The sequence below is a fragment of the Lynx rufus genome, unplaced genomic scaffold (assembly GCF_022079265.1).
Source record: "Lynx rufus isolate CCGP_SWC_20201006 ecotype Redwood Valley unplaced genomic scaffold, mLynRuf1.p SCAF_7, whole genome shotgun sequence".
Classification (NCBI taxonomy): Eukaryota; Metazoa; Chordata; class Mammalia; order Carnivora; family Felidae; genus Lynx; species Lynx rufus.
Window position 1 is genome coordinate 25,153,465 of NW_025814889.1, and position 22,324 is coordinate 25,175,788.

Here is a 22,324-nt window from a genome sequence, read left to right on the forward strand (position 1 = left end):
TGCTTCTATCCCTCATCAGGTGGAGTTGGGGCTTAAGATAATCTGCCTTCAAACACAAAGCTTTTCCCACTGCAATGCAGCTGTTATGAGCAGCTGCTGAAATAAAAGAGCGTTGTGCTCTGCAACTCAGTCCTTTCCCAAGTACACCACTGAAGGAGGGTTAGGTTAGGACCGGGGGTTACTAACAGCCTACAAAGCAGGGCGAAATCACCCACACCTCTTCCACTCTGCGCTTGCGCAGAGGAGGAATTAAACTCCCCGGAAAGACGCCTGGGACTCTGAGTTTGCGCAGACGCAGAGCTTCCTCAAGGCGGAACTGGGGCGACCCGGGCTCCTGCAACCTAAACACCCGGGGAGAAAGGAAGGTGGCAGACGTGCAGCGGTGCGCATGCGCGGACACTTCTCTCGGGTGAAGGGTTGAGAGCCGGACCCGGGCGGCCAGCTGGGCTGAGAGCGGAGTAGGGTCAGGATGGACGAGGACGTGCTGACCACCCTGAAGATCCTCATCATCGGCGAGAGTGGCGTGGGCAAGTCCAGGTGAGGCGAGCCTGCGGGCCGTGACGAGGGCAGCGGGGCTCTTCCTGCCGCCGTGGCCTCTGTCTGCTGGGCCGCGACGGGAACGGTAAAGGCGGCGGGCCAGGCTGGGGGCGGGCTCCGCGGGTTCTTCCCGGCCTCTTGGCCGCGCGGTCCTGCGGCCCCTGTCCTCCCGGCGCCCGCCCGGTTCTCGGCCTGTGCCAGGCCCGACTTGTCTGGATCGCTTCTCCTCGCGTCAAGCCGAATAAACAATTCCGAGGGCCGCCGCTCGGCCGGCAGGTTTGCTGCCGACGAGCCTAGGGCGTGGCGGGCGGGTTTGGCCCGAGTGAGGCCGAGCGCGAAGCCGGGTCTCGGCCCCCGGGGTCCAGGCTCACTGTCATTCACCCCGCGAGTTGAGTTGGAACTCCAGCGCTTTGGTTTTTGTCAAGCTTTCTCGGAACACGCAGGGCTCTGCACGGGAAGTTTCGCGACGCCTTAGGTCACATTCCTGGCCTATTTTGGTGCACCCCGTTGCCGCTTCTCTGTTTCTTTATGAGTCAGCTGTGAAAGAACTCCTTGGTCTTCTGACCCCTTGAGTAATTCACCTTAGCCTAAGATATTAGTTGAAGCGGCGGACCACCCTTGAGAGTAACATGTTATTGTTGCCTCGCGTTCTGCCACATCATCTGGAGGTAAAAGAACAAAGTAGTATTTTGTGTTTTCTTTCTTGACTTTTTCTTGAGGGACGGTGGTAACGGACGGTAAATTCGAGTTAAATGTCAGTCAGGGAAGGCTCAGTGGGTGTTGCAAGCGGGGTGTGATTTCATTCAAGCCTTAGAACAGAGTTCCCCAAGGAATGTTACCCTTGCCATCTGATGATTATCATCATCACTGGCTTATATTCTAGGCTGTCTTGATTTTTAAACAATATTCAAATTTCGGGAGCTGTAAATAATTCCATGGTTTAGCTGTGCCTCCTGCTAACCGTATCGTTCAAATCACTTCATAAAGTTTTCCTTTTGTTTAGATGCTTACGGGTTTGAAATTTTATTCTGTAATATGTTCTGCAATTGTATATATTTTTAAAGTATGGCAATGTAGTTTCTAATTTTCCTCATTTAATGTTCTCAGTGTATATTGGAGTGGGGGATTGGCACATAACGGGGAATAAATTTATGAATCTATGGGCTAGCAAAATAGTGCGGTGTGTGTGTTATTTAAAGGTTTCAATATTTTTCATGATCACCATCTATTATATTTGAGGGTTAAAAAATTAGTTAATATATTGAACATTGTCAAAAGGAATTCGATAGCCTCGTGACCTTTCTTTTTTTCATAAGATGTGACTCTCATTTTAGGTTAAGGCATATGAAATTGCTGATTTTGAACTCAAGAATGGTTAAATGTCATTTTCTGCAGTTCAACCCAATACAAGTTTGGTTGGCCCTTTTTTAAAATGTATTGGAGGGATGACTATTTAGGCCCTGTTAAAATTTTCTGGAAGGTTAATTGGAGTGTTTACGTAATTGAGGTTCTTCCTCTAGCATAAAATCTGTGAAATGGATTTACTGGTTTCCTTCTCTCCCCTCAGACAAACAAACGTGTTTGGATCTAATCTCCAAGCTTTTCTAAGAACTTAATGGTGAATTTTCAGCTGCTTACTGCAAAATTTTAACACCTTTAACTTCCTCTTTCAAGAAAGGATTGTGTTTAGGGAGAAAGTTGGCATCTGTCTATATACCTATCTAGATGTAGATATACTAGACAAGCACTATTGGTGTATGTGATATACTATGGAAAACACCCTTGAACACTTTCTGGATGAGAATAAATGACTCTGCTAAAATAGAAGCCTATGCTTTTTAAGGTGAGTTAGTACAAAAACATTTGTCATGGATACAATCTTCACGGGTTGTTCTGACCAGTAAGTTTCTATGATCTAGAGCTAGTAGAAGTGCAACATCACTTGTATTGTTGCATGACAAAGGACATCTTTTTTAAAAATTTAAATTAATTAATTTAAATCCAAGTTAGTTAACATATGGTGTAATAATGATTTCAGGAAAAGAATTTAATGATTCGTCACTTACTTGTAACACCCAGTGCTCATCCCAACAAGTGTCCTCCTTAATGCCCCTTGCCCATTTAGCCCATCCCCCCAGCCAACATCCCTCCAAGCAACCCTCAGCTTGTTCTCTGTATTTAAGAGTCTCTTATGGTTTGTCTCCCTCTCTGTTTTTTAATATTATTTTTGCTTCCTTTCCCTTATGTTCATCTGTTTTGTCACTACAAAGAATATCTTAACTAATTCAAATTAGTGGGTTATTTTTCCAGTTTATTTCAGACTGTTGGAGTATAATGAGCATGGGTGATAGCAGTCAGATCAGGATTATGAAACTGGTGCTGCCACTTGTGTGACCTTGTGTGTGATACTTGAACACTCTAGGCGTGTTTGAAAAATGAGGTTCGAATGGAAATCCCTCAAACCTTAACTGATGTTAAATGTATGAGATTCTTCTGTGGCTCACAGTGGGGAAGTAAAGAAGTAGCGAAGTGTTTCAGAGACTGGAATGGATTATAGAGACTTTGTATTATCTAAATTGCTGTCTGTCCTATCCCTCTTGTGTCCCCATCCTTTTTGGCCAATTTCATTTGTAAATTAGGAAAGGCAGACTAATTATGATCACACTGTTTATTGGAAACTTGGTCTCCTCTCAGTGATACAGTGGTAGTTACTCCTTCCATCTCTCGCTCTGCGTGGAGGGTATTTTGCTCCTTTAACTTTGAAAATATGAAAGCTTAAATATACATCCTTTAGAGCTTTGGTTCTTAATCATTTTCTGGTTGTGGATTCTTTAAAAAATCTAATGGAGAAATAGACTCTCTGCCTTGAAGGAAGCAGAGCATAGAGTTTAGAATACATTTCCAGCTAACAGTGTACCCCTGGCTAAGTTCTGCTTATGTTAAAATGTGTTGCTTTGTACCATATCAGTTCCCTGTCCTTCCTGACAAAGTACCATTAATGGCAAGTGTTATTGTAAGGATTAGCAATTGTGTAAGAAGAACCGCTGGCTCAAGTGTGTGGCATATTGTTGATGTTCAATAAATCATAGCCAATACTGTTGTTGTTATTGTATTGTTCTGGTGTTATGATTGCTACTACTACTCTACAAGGTTCTTATGTTTTTGTAATAATATTTCTTTGGTGACTGAGTATGGATACATACCTTTTCCATTCTAAAATTATGAGTAACTAAATTTTTAGTGAAATCTTCACTTTTATTAACTTAAAATTTAATGTTGGGGAGAGAAGATTTTTACAAGTGCAGCCTTTTAAGATCCTTGTTAGTGCTGTCACCTAACTCATGTTGGAAGTAAAAACCGTACAGTCAGGAGGGTTCAATGTTAAGTAGAAAAATCTACAATTTGTTTCACTTTTGTGGTGCTGGTTTTATGGTAAACACAAGAAGGCAAAACCAAGAAAAGGAGAGTTAATCCCTTAACACCAGATTTTGAATACCAAAAGGCCATTATGTGTTGCAATATACTCTGGACAAAAAAAAAAAAAAAAAAAAAAATCTCTAGCAGCAATAATTACAATCTGTAGAAATATATATATATATATATATATATATAAATTTTTTTTTTCAGTTCAAACATCTGATAGCTATTTCCTTGATCTTACTAATGCATACAGGTGAATAGAACAATCTAGTCCTATTGTTGGAGATGATGTGAGGGAGGATTGATTAATTTTATAAAATCCAGGGCTTTAAGAAAAGCTTAGATTTTATTTTTGAAGAGCTTTTAATCACTGGCACTTTACCTTACATTAAATAAGTAATTCTGGGAGATATATAATCTTAGAGTACTCCTAATGGTGTCTTTTGCTTTTATTTCATCTCTTCCCTTCTAGTTTCTTTACTGTTTCCTGGATTTAGTCCTTATCTCTCACCATAACCATGGCAGTTGTCTTCTGTTAATTTTCTTGCTTTTTTTTTCCTGTCATTAACTTTTCTTTACATTTTCAAAATGTAAGAGCATTTCTTGCCATTTTTTTTTTTTTTAAGCTTTCAGTAGCTCCCTGTGGCCTACTTGATTTCATACACCCTTCTTAGCATTTGCCAGAATGTAGTTATTCTGTCTCTGGTATGATCTGTCTACCCTCACTTTTTGCTAGATCTTTTCTTCCCACTTAGGTAGTAGTCCTACTACTTGTTACAAAATGATAGATTTTCTCACCTGTATGTTTTTACTTGAATTCAGAGTGGATTACACATCAGACTTAAACAAAACATTAATTTGTTGTATTCCAAGAGACTTATTTTCCCCCCTTTTGTCCATGTCACAGTATAATGTTTTTGCCGATACTATTTTCTTACAAGGACGTACCAGTACAGTTCAAAACCAAAACCAAAACACAGCCCAAATCTTTTCACACTTGGGAATTATGTAGGGGAGCATGGGGACTATATTAAGTAAACTATTTTGCTCTTGGGATTCTTTTATTGCCTTTTCAATAATTTAATTATTGGAATTAAATTATTATAATAATAAATAATTAAATTATTTTCAATAATTTAATATACCTGTATTGAAGCAGTATTTATATACCTGCACTGAGGCAGTATTTGTGGGAGCAGACCAACATCAGCGATTCTTATTTGTGTCTAATTTGTAACAAAATGTAATACATGGTTAAGAAAAAAGAGAAATTTCTAATCTGTCTTTTTAACATCTCTTTTAGCCTGCTCTTGAGGTTCACAGATGATACTTTTGATCCAGAACTTGCAGCAACGATAGGTAAGCCTGTATTTAAAAATTCAGTAGAGGGGCGCCTGGGTGGCTCAGTCGATTAAGCATCCGACTTGGGCTCAGATCATGATCTCACGGTTTGTGGGTTCGAGCCCTGCGTCAGGCTCTGCTGACAGCTCAGAGCTTGGAGCCTGCTTCTGATTCCGTGTCTCTCTCTCTCTCTGCCCTTCCCCTGCTCACGCTCTCTCTCTCTCTCTGTCTCTCAAAAATAAATAAATGTAAAAAATTTAAAAAAATTAAGTTAAATTAAAAAAATTCAATAGAAATGCCACATATTTTCTTGCCTTCAGTCTGTTTTATCTGATTCCTTCTATCCTTCATCTCACCACCCCATTGCTTCCATATCTGTTGCTTTCATGTCTTCTTTATCTTTCAAGGCTCAACTTGGTTTCATTAAATTTCTGGAGCCTTTGTAGATCTCACCAAGCAAAACTAACTTTATTTGTTGGTTCATGGCACTTTGTTTTATCACTGTGGATATTATGATTATCTGTACACACATTTCTTTCTTGTACTATGCATTGTCTTTTATTTAGCAGCATATAATTATCTGAATATTTATTGTATGCCAGGCATTGTCCTGAGAGGTCGGGTTATAATGGTGAATAATGCAGACTTGGTGTCTATCATCATGGACCTAACAGTATCACCTACTAGTAGACTGTGTTGCCTTTTTAGCGTTTGCTACAGTATCTTGCATATGTTCTGAACTCAACAGGTTTATTGATATTAGTTGTTAAAGATTGTTAGAAGCAGTAATACCTAAGTGGCTTTTTAAAATGAAATTTAGATTGCCTGAAAGTGGTTTGCTACACTAGCTTACTAGAATACATGAGAAAATAGAGCTAAATATTTACCAAAATATGTCACATGTTTAGGGAGTAGATGACAATAGAAAAGTATCAAGAGACAGCGTGCAGTATGTGAAAGAGCTGAGTCAGAGTGGGATAGTAGTCTTGGCTCTGCCTTGAACCAGTTGTCTAGATTTTGAGCAAGTCCTTTAACTTCACTGTTTTCAGAGAGATAATACATTTTTCTTACAGCTCTAAAATTTCATGATCTGATGAGCAGAATGTAGTAAATACGATCCTAGCATCATTATTAGGGAAAATGAGTTTCTCTTAACTGGCTTTATTTGTTTTCATTTATTGTGTGTGTAGATTTATTTTTGTTTCCTTTTTTTTCAAATGTTAAATAATTTCATACTTAGAGAAAGGTTATAAAAATAGTACAAGAATTTTGTATAGCCCCAAACATTAATATTTATGCTTTAAACATATGCTTTGTCATTCTTCCTTTACATATACATACCAGTATTCTTGTTTTTTTTTTTTTAATTGAGAATAAAAATGGAGATATGATTAACCTCTAAATACTTTGGTGTGTATTTCCTAAATGAAGATGGTTACAATTCTACTCTATATAGACAGATTTCATTAATTGTCTCCCTAATGTCTTATTTAGAAAAAAAAAGAAAAAAACTATGTTTTGTTTCTGGTCCAGGATCCAGTCCAGGATCACACACAATTTAGTTGTCATTTCTCTCCAGTCTTTCTTTGTCTTTCATGGCTTTGACATTTTTGGAGTTCTTACAGGTCAGTTACATTGTAGAATATCCTTCAATTGCATTTGTCCAGAGTGTCCTCATGGTTAGATTCAAGTTATGCCTTTTTGACAGGAATTCTTCAAAGTGTTTCTCAGAGCATAGTGGATATTTGTACCATTCCTGTGATGGGATTTAGGTTACTTAAAGTGACATATGCCAAATTTCTTTACTATGAAGTGTCATTCTGTCATTCTAACTGTGGTGGTTATCAAACGGTGATTTTTCAAGTCCCATCATTCCATCTACATTTCTTATTTACAATTCTGTAAGGAGGAGGTCTCTTTTTTGTTTCTATCAATATGTACTCACAGTGCCTCTAAATGTTTAGTCAGTTATACCAAGCATTATTTAGCTTTTGTGTGGCATATTAACATTTACCGATTTACTTTTATGTGTGTGAAAAGGAGTCATTTAAAACACTAGTAATTTAGGGGCACCTGGGTGGCTTAGTCGGTTAAGCATCGAACCTTGGCTCAGGTCATGATCTCATGGTTCGTGAGTTCGAGCCCCGCGTCGGGCTCTGGGCTGACAGCTCAGAGCCTGGAGCCTGCTTCAGATTCTGTGTCTCCCTCTCTCTGTGCCCCTCCCTGGCTCACGCTCTGTCTCTCACTGTCTCTCAAAAATAAAATAAAATCATTAAACAAAATTTAAAACACTAGTAACTTAAAATCCATTTTAATTTGGCTTTTATGTATTACTTGTTCCTTTAAAAAATTGGTAGTAAAACTTCATTTCACTCAGAACATGCCTAACAATGGATAGTGAGGAGAAGGGTAGTAACTGGCAGGAAAATAAATTTGCCTAGAGTTAAAATTTTACTCAGGGAATGATCCATGTATAATATAAAGCCATCTGTCCTCATTTCAAACCCGATTGGAATCTGGGGAGTATGATAAATTATGTGTTGTCCTTACTATTAAAAAGACTTTGTCTGCTTTAAAAACAAATACTGGGGTTGTGGCATACTGATGAGTATATACATAATTTGTTCCCCAGATGGGCCCTGGGTCTTGAAAAGTGTCTTTTACATTTAGGCATCAGATTATTTTCTGCCTTAGGTTATAACTAACATACACATGAGTTTTTAAAATAAAAGCAATTAGCCCGTTTGCTATAATGACCTTGTAAAAGGTCCACATTGTGGAAAATTAGTATTTTATCAATAAAATAGTAAGGAAAGCATACTTTTATCTTTCAGTAATATGGTGAGACACTCAAGTTTTTGTCTTGTATAACATATCCTTTTAACATATTTGTTAGATTTTTGAGTCTGAGGATGGTACAATAAAGTTGGCATTTTCTTTTTTTCCTTTCTGGCAGTTGGCCAGAGTAACAACAAAGAGAGGGAAAAAGTAAAACACATACGCTGTATTCCACTGAACTAGAAGAGAGCTAAAAACCCTAGGCCACAAAATAGGCGGAATGTCTGCCAAAAGCAGCGAGAACAAGCAGGCTGCATGTGGGAAGTGGAGCGAGGATGCCACAGCTATAGAGCTTGGAACCAGCAAGAGATGCTTCATGAAACCGAGAGGCCCACCCTGAGATGCAAAACCAAAATCCCTTGTTTGCAAAAGCAACATGGGCTTTTAAAGCTGATGGCAGGAGTTTCCCTGTACCTGGTTTGATTCTAAGAAGTTGGGGAGATGAAGCCAAACAGGCTTTTTTTTTTTTTTTTTTTTTTTTGGCATTTTTCTGTCTCTGTAGCAGTGGGGAAGAGATGTCTTTGCATCCTGAAAACCTCAGGGCTGCCTGTCTCCAGTGGCTGTTGAGAATTAAAAAAAAAAAAAAAAAAAAAGATTCTCATGTAAAACCCTGAATCAAGACAAAGTTTTTCTGGTTAAGAACTGGAGTCACTATGGCCTTCTTCATGAACCTCTTACAAATAGCTTATCCAAAAAACCCCCAACCTCCTTTAAAGATGAATTAACAAAAGGATTTCAGCTGAAGGCCACTCCTACCTTTCCAGAATCAAAAAGGAAGAAAGTAGCAGAAAAACCAAGGACAGATAAAGCATACTCAACAGAAAAAATACTTCTGTAAGGGAGTTGAAAATCATGTCCAACCATTTTGTTAATTTAGAACACTTTTTGGGGGCGCCTGGGTGGCTCAGTAGGTTGGGCGTCCGACTTCAGCTCAGGACACGATCTCACGGTCCGTGAGTTCGAGCCCCGCGTCGGGCTCTGGGCTGATGGCTCAGAGCCTGGAGCCTGCTTCAGATGCTATGACTCCCTCTCTCTCTGCCCCTCCCCTGTTCATGCTCTGTCTCTCTCTGTCTCAAAAATAAATAAAACGTTAAAAAAAAAAAATTAAAAAAAAACAAAAACACTTTTGGAAGTATTTACCACTGAGAGCACAAAACAGTGATAGAAGAGGTCAGGGAAGAGACAGTGTAGCCGCATGAGAAAATGCAATGTAAGCTGATTGAGCAGAAAGAAAAATAAGGTAAGAAAATAAAACCATCGCTGAAATGAAGGTGAAATTAGAAGGATCACAAGGGACAGTAGAGACTGTGGAAAACAAAATAAAGGACAGGGAAGCTAGAAATGGAAAAAGTGGGTGGAATTTATCAAAGTGAATAAAAATGTTAAAACACATTAGAGAAAATGATGTGGAAATCAGAAAAGGAGATTCAGCATATGTGTATTTGAATCTTAGAAGAAGAAATAGAATGAGGCAACAGATACAAAGGTATAACCCAAGGTAATTATTTCTGACATAAAAATAAATACACACACAAAATTGTAAGAATATATTGAACAGGTTTTTTGTTTGCTACGTAGGGGTGTTTGAAAGAAAAAGGCATAAAGTTTCTTTTTCTGCTGTGGCAAGGCCATATGATGGTACTTAATCGGCTGCATAAATAGAACTAATTGAAATGGTAAGCATCGGTTAGATCTTGTAGAAATTAGTTACACTAACTTCATATAATTTGATTACGTGGGAAAAATTGGCTTCATGTTAAAGTTTTTATTTTTAATATTTTTTAAGTTTTTGTTTTTTAATTTACTCTGTTTTAGGTAACTTACCTTTGAGTAGAAAAAGTGCTTTAAGTAAAACTTTTTTTCAAATAAAAATTAGAAAATTTAAAACGAGTTCTCTACTTAAGATAGCTCACAAACTGTTCCTTAATCTGGTTGTAAGACATAATTGCTAAAGTATATGAAAATGGTTTGAGGTTTGATACATTTCAATGTAGACAAATTTTGGTTGTGATTGGTTGACTTAGGTCAGTGATTCTTATTACTCCCTTGTTAAGCTTTTAAAAATATTAATGAGTGTGCCCTCATATCACCTGTGTTTGGCTTCTAAGGACAAGCGGCCAAATCTGTTCCATCCACAAGTTACCTTATGGTTTGGGCTGACTTAACAAAATGACAATTTATTTAAAATAGTGACTTTATATATCTTGTTTAATGCCATAACACAAACCTGTTAAATTATTTGGAAATATTAGGTAGTTAGAAGAAAAATGTAACTATTCTATTTCATGTAATTTCATTCAGTTAAACATTTTAATTGGAGTAAAGCAATAAAAAGGGCTCTAGCATTTCTGTATTTAGAATAATGACAAATGGTCTTCATCATATGTAAATAATTTCTTTTTTCCTCTTTTACTAAGGGTTTTATTGGGAGAGAGTATGACTTTTTTCATATGCCTTGTCAGCACTGATTAATGGTTGATAGACTTTTTAATACGGAAGGGTCCTTGCTTTCCTAGATAGGTCTTCGCTCATATTTTTGACATATTTCTGGATTATGTTGACTAATAGTTTAGGAGTTTTACATCTGTTTTTGTACACAAGATAGTCTTTATTTTTTTAAAAACAGGATTTTATATTAAAGTTGTATTGGTTTATAAAATGAAAGAGTTTTGGTTTATAAAATGAAAGAGTTTTCTATCTTTTAAAATTGTCTTTATTAGCTTCAATATTGGAACTATCTGTTCTGTAGAGGTTACATTTTACCTGTGAGTCATTCTGATCCTTCTCCCTTCTTTACCATTCTAACCTCTTCCGGTTTTCTATTTCTTAGGACAGCCTTGGGAGTGGAACTGGGAAAGCCTCCCAACTTATCTCTTAAGTTAATTGTTTATGCTTTTCCTTCATTTCTAAACTTGGATGTTTTTGTAGTCTGTCTTTTCTTAGGAACATATTTATTTAATTGTTTGAGAAATTGCTTCATTTTTTTCCTTCTTCCTACTTTTCTTTTGGTTTATTTTGTTAGTTTCTTATGATGAGTATTAAGTTGCCTTCTTTTCAGTCCTTATTTAATAAAGATATTCTTGAAGAACACGTTTGCTGTGCCCCATAGGTTTTAGTAGGGTGTCTAGTACTTTTTCATTGCACACTAGATAGTCTGAATTTTCAGTTTAGCTTTCTTTGAACGTTTGAATTTTTTTATTTTTATTTTTATTTTTTAAGTAGGCTTCACGCCCAGTACAGAGCCTACTGCATTGTTTGAACTCACGACCCCAAGATCAGGACCTGAGCTAAGATCAAGAGTCAGATGCTTAACTGATTGAGCCACCCAGGTGCCCCAAACATTTGAAATCTTTGATTTAGGGATGTGTTTCCTAATTTCCAGGCTATTTTGTTGTCACTTTATTTCTTATTTATTGGGTAATGATATTCATTTGGAGTAAGACCATCCAACCCTCTACCAGCTTCCTGTCCATCAGCAGGAGTCAAGTTGGGGTCTTGGAATTCAGCCTACTTCTCTCAGAAGACCTTCCTCCACCCCCCCCACCCCCCCCCCCCCCCCGCTTTCCTCTCAAACATTTTTAAACTTGCTATTGCTTTTTGCCCTAAAACCATTATTGTTTGTCCCTCTCTGAGTAGTCATCACAAAAACCCCTGGCCTCCCAGGTTATTCTTCATCTCCCAGACTTTAATCTTCATGAGGTTTTGTACATCTTCATTTCTCACCCCTAGCTTCCACTCTTTCTTAACTCTTAAAACATATTTACTCTATCCTCTGGGTAGCAGAGCACTTCCCTCGTTTCATTGTTGATACTTTTAAAGTTGTTTGTAAACTCAGATTTGGAGATCTAGGTCCTTGTAATCTTGTCCCCATTGGATCCTTAAAGCTCTTATAGTATCCCTCTTGATGTCCCTTTCCCCTGATATTCTCCACCCTCCCTCCCACCAAAAAACTAAAACCCAGGTAAAGCAGCAAGTTTTATATTCCTTGATGAGAAGGGGGAAATTGACTTAAAGAGGTTAACCTCCTGCCTATCTAGACGTCACCTTCTAGACCTCAGTAAGAGAGCTGAGACTGAACCCAGCCTCCTAACTTCTAACTTGGTAATCTTTTAATCACAGCATAGTAATACAGAAATAAAAAGGATCAAACACAGGTTTGAGCAGAATGCCAAAAATGTTAAACATGAGAAGGAAGCAACAGAATTAAAATATATCAGTTAATTAAATGTGAATAGATCCAGGCCTCCTAATAATTTATATTGTTAAATGGAATTGAGGAATACTTAAATAATGAGAGGTTGAAAATAAAGGGATGGGCCAGGCAAATGTAAACAATACAAAAGCAGAGTCAGTACTATAAGGTAATTTAAAGTAGAATTTAAGGTTAATGCACTGGACATAATGAAATAGGACAGTTACAATAATGAAAGGCCCAATTAATTAACAGTGTAGTTATAACAGTCTTAAACAAGTAGGCACCAAACATAGATTTTATATATATATATAATATATATATATATAAAACCAAAACCTATTCAAAACACAAGGGAATAATATGATGAGAATACAGTTATATTAGGAGATTTGTTATATCTTTTTCATAAATAAATCCAAAAGACACAAATGCGGCCATAGGGAAATAGCATAACGCAATCAACAAATCTTTTTTTTTTTTTAAAGATTTTATTTTAAGTAATTTCTACATCCAACATGAAGCTTGCACTTGCAACCCCAAGATCAAGAGTTGTGTGCTCTACTGAAAGTCAGCCAAGCACCCCTTAATTGACAAATCTTTTAAGTGAAGAAGTCATTACTTTAAAAGCCCATGGAAAAATTTTACAAAATCAGTCTTTGACTTAGCACCAAAGTAAATCTTAAATAGGAAAGAAGCAGAAATAATACATGTTCTCTGATAATTTATTCTTTCAGAAAATATTTTTGATATGTTCTGTTACTAGCATATGTTTTTTAAAAGTTATCCCACAGTAATATTGGCTTTTTTGGGGATACAGGTTTTTTGAATTTTAACGTGTATTATACAAATTTGTATAGTCATTTAACTATTACCACAGTCAAGATATTAAGCAGTTTCATCATCCCCCCAAAAAACTACCTGTTGCCTTTTCAGTCTTATTTTTTCCTTGCCTCTAGCCCCTGAAGACTGCCCCTGCTCAGTCTTCATCACTATAATTTTATCTTTTTGAGAATGTCATGTAAATGGGATATATTATGCAAACTTTTTAGACTTTTTTCACTTAACATAGTACCTTTGAACTATATCCAAGCTGTTGCACATCAGTCATTTGTTTCTTTTTTTTTTAACGTTTGTTTATTTTTGAGAGAGAGAGAGACAGCATGAGTGGGGGAGGGGCAGGGAGAGAGGGAGACACAGAATCCGAAGCAGGCTCCAGGCTCTGAGCTGTCAGCACAGAGCCCAACGCGGGGCTCAAACTCACGAACCATGAGATCATGACCTGAGTTGATGTTGGATGCTTAACCGACTGAGCCACCCAGGCACCCCGTCATTTGTTTCTTTTTATTGCTGGGTTGTATTCCATTGCATGGATGTTGCAGAGTTGATTTATCCATCCACTTATTATAGGACATTGGATTGTTTCCAGTTTTTGATGGTTATGAATAGACCTGTTATAAACATTCAGGTACAGGATTTTATATAAATATTAATTTTTATAACCTTAGAGTAAATAGACCAGTAATAGGATTGCTGGATCATATGGTAAATGCATGTTTAACTTTCATCCATTTTTTAATAGAGTGATTGCATCATTTTACATTCCCACTAGTAGTGTATGGAAGTTCCTGTTCTCTGCATCCTCCCCTATTACACTTAGCACAATCAGATTTAAAAATTTTAACCATTCCAATATGTATGTCTTGGTAATCTCATTGTAGTTTAATTTGCATTGCCTAATGATAAATGATGTTGAGTGTCTTTAAAGTTCATATTTGCTAGCTAGCTATCTGTATTTTGAGTGTGTGTGTGAAGTGTGTAAATCTTTTGTTCATTTAAAAATTTTTTTTCCTTACTGTTGAGTTTTGAGAGTTCTTTATTCTGCATGTAAGTCCCTTATTACATGATATGTGCTTTGCAGATATTATCTTAGTCTGTGGCTCCTCTTGTCATTCTCTTAACAAATTTCTAAAAGCAGAAATTCGTAATTTGATGAAATTCAATTTGTCAGTTTTTTCTTATCAGTAGTGGTTTCAGGGGCGCCTGGGTGGCTCAGTTAAGTGTCCCACTCTTGATTTTGGCTAAGGTCATGGTCTCATGGTCATGATATTGAGCCCTGTGTCTGGCTCTGCACTGGGCGTAGAGCCTCCCTCCATCCCTCTCTGTCTCCCTCTCTCTCCCTCTGCCCCAAGTGTGTGCACTTGTGAGCTGCCTGCCCCCTCAAAAAAAATGATGGTTTCAGTGTTGTACCCTTTTGCTTAACAGAGGGTTGGAATGATTTTCTCCCTATGTTTTCCTCTAGATGTTTTACAGTTTTATGTGCTACTTTAGGTCTGTGCTTCATTTTGATTTAATTTTTGGGTACAGTATAAAACATATATGAATCAAAGTTCTTTTTCCTCCTCCCCTCACCTGCCCTATTGTGTATATGTTCTAAAATCATTTGTTGAAAAGGCTGTCCCTTCTGTACTGCATAGCTTTTGGACCTTTGTAAAAATATCAGTTGTTTATATATGTGTGAGTCTGTTTCTGGACTCTGTCTCATTAATTTATTTGTCTTTATGTCAGTGCCTTACTATCTTGATTTCTGTAGCTTTATAATAGATCTAGAAGTCATATATTGTTGGTCTACCAATTTTGTACTTTTTTCAAAATTATTTTGGTTATTCTGGTTTCTTTGCATTTCCCAATTAATTTTTATAATTAGATAGTTGATTTACCAACAAAAGCTTGCCAGGATTTTTGTAGGGATTGCAGTTGAATCTATACAGAACAATTTGGGGAGAATTAACCTTTTAACAATATTGAGTCTTATGATCAGAGAACAAATTAAATATCTCTGTTCATTTAGGTCTTTTAAAATTTCAGAGTGGTTATATGTTTTTTACATCTTTTGTCAGATTTAGCCCTAAATATTTAATAGATTTTTATTAAAAGGTGGTATTAAAATTAAAAAAATCCTTTGCTAATTGCTAATATATAGAAATACAATACATTTTTTAAATGTTTAGTTTGTATCTTCCAACCTTGCTAAACTTGCTTAATAGTTCTAGGAACATTTTTTTTTTAATCCTGTATATTCCATTGAATTTCTACATCTTTTTCCCATCTGGATGACTTTTTTATTTCTTATTGCCCTGGCTAAAAAAAAAAAAAAAAAGTTGAGAGAAGTGATGAGGGTTGATATCCTTCTTTTATTCCTGGTATAAAGGGGAAAACATTAAGTCTTTTACTATTTAAGTGAGATGTTAGGTGTATTTTTTCATAGATGCCCTTTATCAGGTTGAGAGATTTCCTTTCTGTTTCTAGTTTACTGAGAGGTTTTATCAGGAATGCATGTTGAATTTTGTTAAGTACATTTTCTGCATTTGTTGAGATGATCATATGAAGTTTCTTTTTTTAGTTTAATGTAGTAAAGTCCACATTGCTTTTTTCAGTGTTAAATCAACCTTTTGTTCCTAAGATAACCCCACTTGGTTATGTGATGTGTTGTTCTTTTATACATATTTGTATTAGTTATGATAAAATTTTATTTAGGATTTTCATCTGTAGTCATAAGGGATATTAATCTATAGTTTTTAATTACATATATGTATATATAAATATTTTTATTTGAGAGAGAAAGAGAACCCATGAGTGGAGGAGAGGGGCAGAGGGAGAGAGAGAATCTTAAGCAGGCTCCATGCTCCACACAGAACCCAACATGGGACTCTATCCCATGACCCTGGGATCATGAGCTGAGTCAAAATCAAGAGTTGGATACTCAACCTCCTGAGCCACCTAGGTGCCCCTATAGTTTTTTTTTTTTTTTTTAATTTTTTTTTTTTCAACATTTTTTATTTTTATTTTTGGGACAGAGAGAGACAGAGCATGAATGGGGGAGGGGCAGAGAGAGAGGGAGACACAGAATTGGAAACAGGCTCCAGGCTCCGAGCCATCAGCCCAGAGCCTGACGCGGGGCTCGAACCCATGGACCGCGAGATCATGACCTGGCTGAAGTCAGACGCTTAACCGACTGCGCCACCCAGGCGCCCCGCCCCTATAGTTTTTTAACTTTAATGTCTTTGGTTTTGGAATCAGGGTAAGGCACAACTCATAGAGTGACTAAGAAAGTATTCACTCTTCCTCAGTTTCCTGGAGGAGTTTGTTTAGAATGGATTATTATTTAAATGTTCAGTAGAATTCACTCTGGCCCTGATATTTTTTTGTGGAAAGGTTTGTAACTATAGATTCAATTTCTTAAATAGATTCAGGGCTCTTCAGTTATCTATTTTATTTTTCATTGTGGTAAACTATACATAACACAAAATTGACCGTTTTAACCATTTTTAAGTTTACAATTCAGTAGCATTAAGTACGTTTGTATTGTTTGCAACCATCATGACTACCCATTTTCAGAACTTTTTCATTACCTCAAACACTAGGAACTCTTTGCCAGTTAAACTATAGCTCTCACTCCACTTCCCCTTCAGTCTGCAGCAACCTTTATTCTGCCTTCTATCCTTATGAACTTGTCTATTCTAGGTCCCTCATATAGGTAGAATCATACACTATCTGTCCTTTTGTGAGTAGCCTATTTCACTTAGCATAATGTGTGTAAAGTTCATCCATTTTGAAGCATATATCAGAATTTCATTCCATCTTATAGCTTAATGTATCAGAATTTCATTCTATTTTATGACTGAATGATGTTCCATGGTATGTATAAACCACATTTTGTTTATCTGTTCATCTGTTCATGGACACTCGAATTGCCACAGCCTTCTGTTGTGAATAATACTGCTGTAAATATTGTTGTGCAAGTATCTGAGCTCTTGCTGTCAGTTCTTTATACCCAAAGAGTGGAATTGCTGCATGATGTGGTAATTCTGTTGTTAGCTTTTTGAGGAAACATCAAACTGTTTTTCACAGTGACTGTACCATTTTACATTTGACTACTTACTCGTTTCTTTAATTTCTTCCAGTAGTGTTTTGTAGTTTTCAGTGTGAGTCTTAAAACTCTTGGGTTAAATTTATTACTAAGTATTTTCTTTTTGGTGCTGTTGTAAATGGAATGGTTTTTAAAAATTTTCTTTTTAGATTCTTCATTGCTAGTGTATAGAAATGCCACTAATTTTTGCATGTTGATCTAGTATCCTGCAACTTTGCTGAATTCATTTATTCTAACAGATTTTTTTTTTTGTTTGGTGTGTGTGTGTGTGTGTGTGTGTGTGTGTGTGTGTATAGGATTAGGATTTTCTACATACAAGAACATATCATTTGTGAACACAAATAATTTTACTTCTTCCGATATGGGGGCCTTTTATATTCTTTCCTTGCCTATTTGCTGTGACTAGGATTTCCAAAACTGTGTATAATAGAAGTGGTGGGGGTAGATGTCCTTGTGTTCTAATCTGAGGGGAAAAGCTGTCAGTCCTTCACCAGTGAGTATAATGTTAGCTGTGAGGTTTTTTGTTTTTTTGTTTTTTAAGTGTATTTATTTGGAGAAAGAGTGCACAAGTAGGGCGGGAGGGAGGAGGGGGCGGAAAGAAAGAGAGAGAATATGAATATATCCCAAGCAGACTAGAGAGAGAGAATATGAATATATCTCAAGCATACTCTGCACAATCAGCACAGAGCCTGATGAGGGGCTCAAACACAAACCTCAAGATCATGACCTGAGCTGAAGTTAGACACTTAATTGATTGAGCCACCCAGGCACCCCAGCTATGAGTTTATATAGCCTCTAGCATGTTAGGGAAATTTTTTTTCTGTTTCTAGTTTGTTGAGTGTTTTTTATCATAAAAGGATGTTGAGTTTTGTAAAAATCCATTTTCGTCATGAATTGAGATAATCATGTGTTTTTCCCCCCTTCATTCTATAATGGGATATACTAATTTGATTTGCTTATATTCTACCAATCTTGTATTATAGAAATAAACTCACTTTATCATGGTGTGTAATGCTTTGAATAGGCTGCTGAATTAAGTTTGCTAGTATTGTGTTGAGGATTTTTGCATCAATATTCCTCTGGGATACTGGTCTGTAGTTTTCTTCACTTGTGGCATCTTTCTCTGACTTGAAGCCATCTGGTCCTGGCCTTTTTTTTTGTTGTTGTTGGGAGGTTTTTGATTACTGATTCTATCTCTATTAGTTATGGGTCTCTTCACATTTTCTTTAAAGTCAGTTTGTCAATTGTGTGTTTTCAGGAATTTGTTCATTTCACCTAGGTTGTATATAATTGTCCATAGTATTCTCTTAATAGCCTTTTTTTTCTGTAAAATTAGTAATGTCCCCACTTTCATATCTGAGTTTTGTAATTGGAATCTTTTGTTTTTTCTTTGTCTAATTAAAAGCTTGTCCATTTTGTTGATCTTTTAAAAAAAACCAACCCTTGGTCATTGATTTTGTCTATTGTGTATCAATTCCCCATATCCTTTATCTTGGTTCTGATCTTCATTAGTTCCTTCTTTCTGTAGTTTGCTCTTCTTTTCTAGTTCTTCAAGGTATAAAATTAGGTTATTGATTTGAGATAATTATTTTCTTATAACGTATGTATTATAGCTATAAATTTCCCTCTTAGCACTGCTTTTGCTACATGTCATAAGTTTTGGTATATTGTGTTTTCATTTGTATGAAAGTATGCTCTAATTTCCCTTTTGATTTCTTCTTTGACCTTTTGGTTGTTGTTTAAAGGGTGTAATTTAATTTGCACATGTGTGTGAACTTTCTAGTTTTCTTTCTGTTACTAATTTCTAGTTTTATTCCATTGTGATGAGAATACTTCATATGATTTTAGTCTTTACAATGTATTAATAATACTTATAGACAACATATAGTCTGTCCTGGACAGTGTTTCATGTGCACTTGAGAAAGCTATTTATTCTTTTATTTTTTATTTTTTTATGTTTATTTATTTTGAGACAGAGAGAGAGATGAGAATAGGGGAGGGACAGAGAGAGGAGACAGAATCCTGAGCAGGTTCTGCAGAGGGCCCGATGTGGGGTTTGATCTGACAAACCGTGAGATCATGACCTGAGTTGAAATCAAGAATCAGACTTGTAACCGACTGAACCAGGTGCCCCCAAAACTGTTTCTTCTCATGTTGTTGGGTAGAATGTTCTATTGGTTCTTACTGGTTTGTATTGTCATTCAAATGCTCTATTTCTGATTGGTCATCTATCTGATTGTTGTATCCATTATTGAAAGTGGTGTATTAAAATCTCCAAGTAGGGGTGCCTGAGTGGCTCAGTCAGTTAAGCATCTGACGTTGGCTCAGGTCATGATCTTGGCAGTTTGTGGGTTCGAGTCCTGTGTTGGGCTTTGTGCTGACAGCTCGGAGCCTGGAGCCTGCTTCAGCTTCTTTGTCTCCCCCTCTCTCTGACCTTCCCCCACTCATGCTCTGTCTCTCTTTCCAAAATAAATCACATTAAAATAGTAAAAAAAACAAAACAAAACAACCCTCCAACTAATGCTGTATTTCTTCCTTCAATTATGTGAATGTTTGCTTTATATATATTGGGATCTTTTCTTTGGTGCATATGTTTATAATTGTTACATCTTCTTGATGAGTTGACCTTTTTATCAATATATTTTGTCCTTTGTCTTTTGTAATAGTTTTTGACTTAAATTCTATTTTGTCTAATATTATTAAAGCTACTCCTGTTCTTTCTTGGTTACTGTTTGCATGGAATATCATTTTCTGTCCTTTTACTTTGACCTTAAATGTGTCTCTAGCTTGAAAGTGAGTTTCTTGTAGACAGCATATAGTTGGATCTTTTAAATATATTTATTTGTGTATTTAGATAATATTTATATATATAAATTTTGATAATCTCTTCCTTTAACATAATTACCGATAAGGAAGGATTTACTACTGACATTTTGCTATTTGTTCTCTGTGTGTCTTTATATAGAGTTTTTGTCCTTTATTTCCTCCAGCACTGTCTTCTTTTGGGTTTAGTTAATTTTTTGTAGTGATATTTTTAGGTATTTTGTTATGATCTATTTCTTTTTGAGTCAGTTCTGGTAGTTTTAATCTTTCAAGGAAATTGACATCTCATCTGAATTGTCAGGTTTATTGGCATGAACTTGTTTATAACATTCCCTCAGTATCCTATTAACCTCTGTACAATCTATAGTCATGTGATGTCATTCTTTTTAATGGTAATTTTTGTCTTTGTTTCTCCTGATTACTTTGGCCTAGAATTTATATTTATTGATTTTTCCTTATAAAACCAACTTTTGGTTTCATTATTTAAAAATAAATTTGTTTTTAATCTTTATTTTTGAGAGAGAGAGAGAAAGAGAGAGAGAGAGAGAGAGATTGATTGTGAGCAGGGGAGGGGCAGAGAGAGAGGGAGACACAGAATCTGAAGCAGGCTCCAGGCTCCCAGGTGTCAGCACAGAGCCCCACAAGGAGCTTGAACTGACAAACTGTGAGTTCATGACTTGAGCCAAAGTTGGATGCTTAACCTACTGAGCCACCCAGGTGCCCCTTGTTTCATTGATTTTTAAGAAAAAATTGTTTTGCAGGTTTGATTTTATCAGTTTCTGATTTGAACTTTACTATTTCCACTCTTCTGTTTATTTTCTATTTTATTTGCTTTTTAAATTGCCTTAATTTGGAAGCTGAGGTCACTCATGTAAAATAATTTTTTTTCTCATATAGTGATTTAGTGCTAATAAGTTTTCCTGTAAGTGTTGCTTTAATGACATCCCACAAAATTTTGATGTATGTTTTTCTTTTCACTCAAAATGTTCATTTGAAATGCTTCCTATTTCCCTTTGAGCAGTTTGTTATGATGTCTCTTAGTATAGTTTTCTTCATGTTTCTGTGCTTGGGGTTCATTGAGCTTTTTTGATCTGTGGGCTTATACTTTTTATTAATTGTGAAATATATAGGACCATTATTTTTTCAGATCTGTCTTTTGACTTTCTACTTTCTTACTTGTCCACTATAGTTGCCTGCTTATTGAAATTATCTCACGGATCACTGATGCCTTCTCATTTTCTTTGAATTGTCTTCTCCCTGTGTATCCTTTTGGATAGTTTCTGTTGCTGTGTCTTCATATTCACTTATGTTTTCTTCTACAATGTTGAATTTTTGTTAATCTATCCCATGTATTTTACATCTCAGACATTGTCATTTCATCTCTAGATGTTTGATTTGAGACTTTTTATTTTACTTTTATTTATTTATTTTTCTAATGTTTATTTTTGAGAAAAGGAGAGAGAGATTGTATGGGCAGGGGAGGGGCACAGAGAGAGAGGGACAGAGGATCTGAAGTGGGCTCTGTGCTGACAGCAGAGAGCCTGATACAGGGCTCCAACTCAAAAACCGTGAGAACAGCTTAACTGACTGAGCCACCCAGGCACCCCGATTTGGGTCTTTTTAATCTCTCATGTCTACTTAACTTTTTCAACATGTGCTATACAGTTAAAATAGTTTTTAGTTTCCTGTTTGCTAATTCTAACAACTTTGTTGCTTCTGAGTCAGTTTCTGTTGATTGCTTTTTCTCCTTTTGACAAGGCAGGTGATTCCATTGATACAGAGGTGTGCCTAAAAAAAACTGAATTAAGTATTTAATTAAAAATGCAAGCCCAAATGAACAACAAGAAAAAAGCCAAAATGGTAGTTCTTCTGTGAATATTATGATTTATAGTAAGAAATATATATTTGGTTCCTGGCACAGAGCTTTTAAAACTCTTTGATTTTCTTAACTGATTGGAGCAGTCTTTGGTTTTTCTTTAAGAAGCCCCTTGCAAGCACAGCTGAGTTTATGTTAATACTGTGACTTCTGGAAAGCCTTTAAGTGTGGAGGCTGGTTGCCTGGAGAGGGAGTTGGGATTTTCAGTCCTACTGTGTTCTTCCCTACCTGAGGGGAGGGGAGAGGGGACTGGAGATTTTATTGTCACTGAAGAGCAATACTGATTTAATCAATCATGCCTAAATAATAAAGCCTTCCTAAAAATGCTAATGAGAATTTTGTTTTGGCAAACACATGGGAGTTCTGG

The 22,324-nt window shown here is 36.4% G+C and overlaps 1 protein-coding gene across 1 annotated transcript in view; it reads left to right on the forward strand.

Moving 5' to 3' along the window:
• Window positions 1-366: 366 nt before the first annotated feature.
• RAB18 (RAB18, member RAS oncogene family) overlaps window positions 367-22,324 on the forward strand; it is a 35,911-nt gene continuing 13,953 nt past the window's right edge. The window contains exons 1-2 of the mRNA XM_047065007.1: window positions 367-537; window positions 5,261-5,316. Coding sequence (XP_046920963.1) covers window positions 470-537; window positions 5,261-5,316 — 124 coding nt within the window. The 5' untranslated portion in view covers window positions 367-469. The remainder of the gene's footprint in view (window positions 538-5,260; window positions 5,317-22,324) is intronic.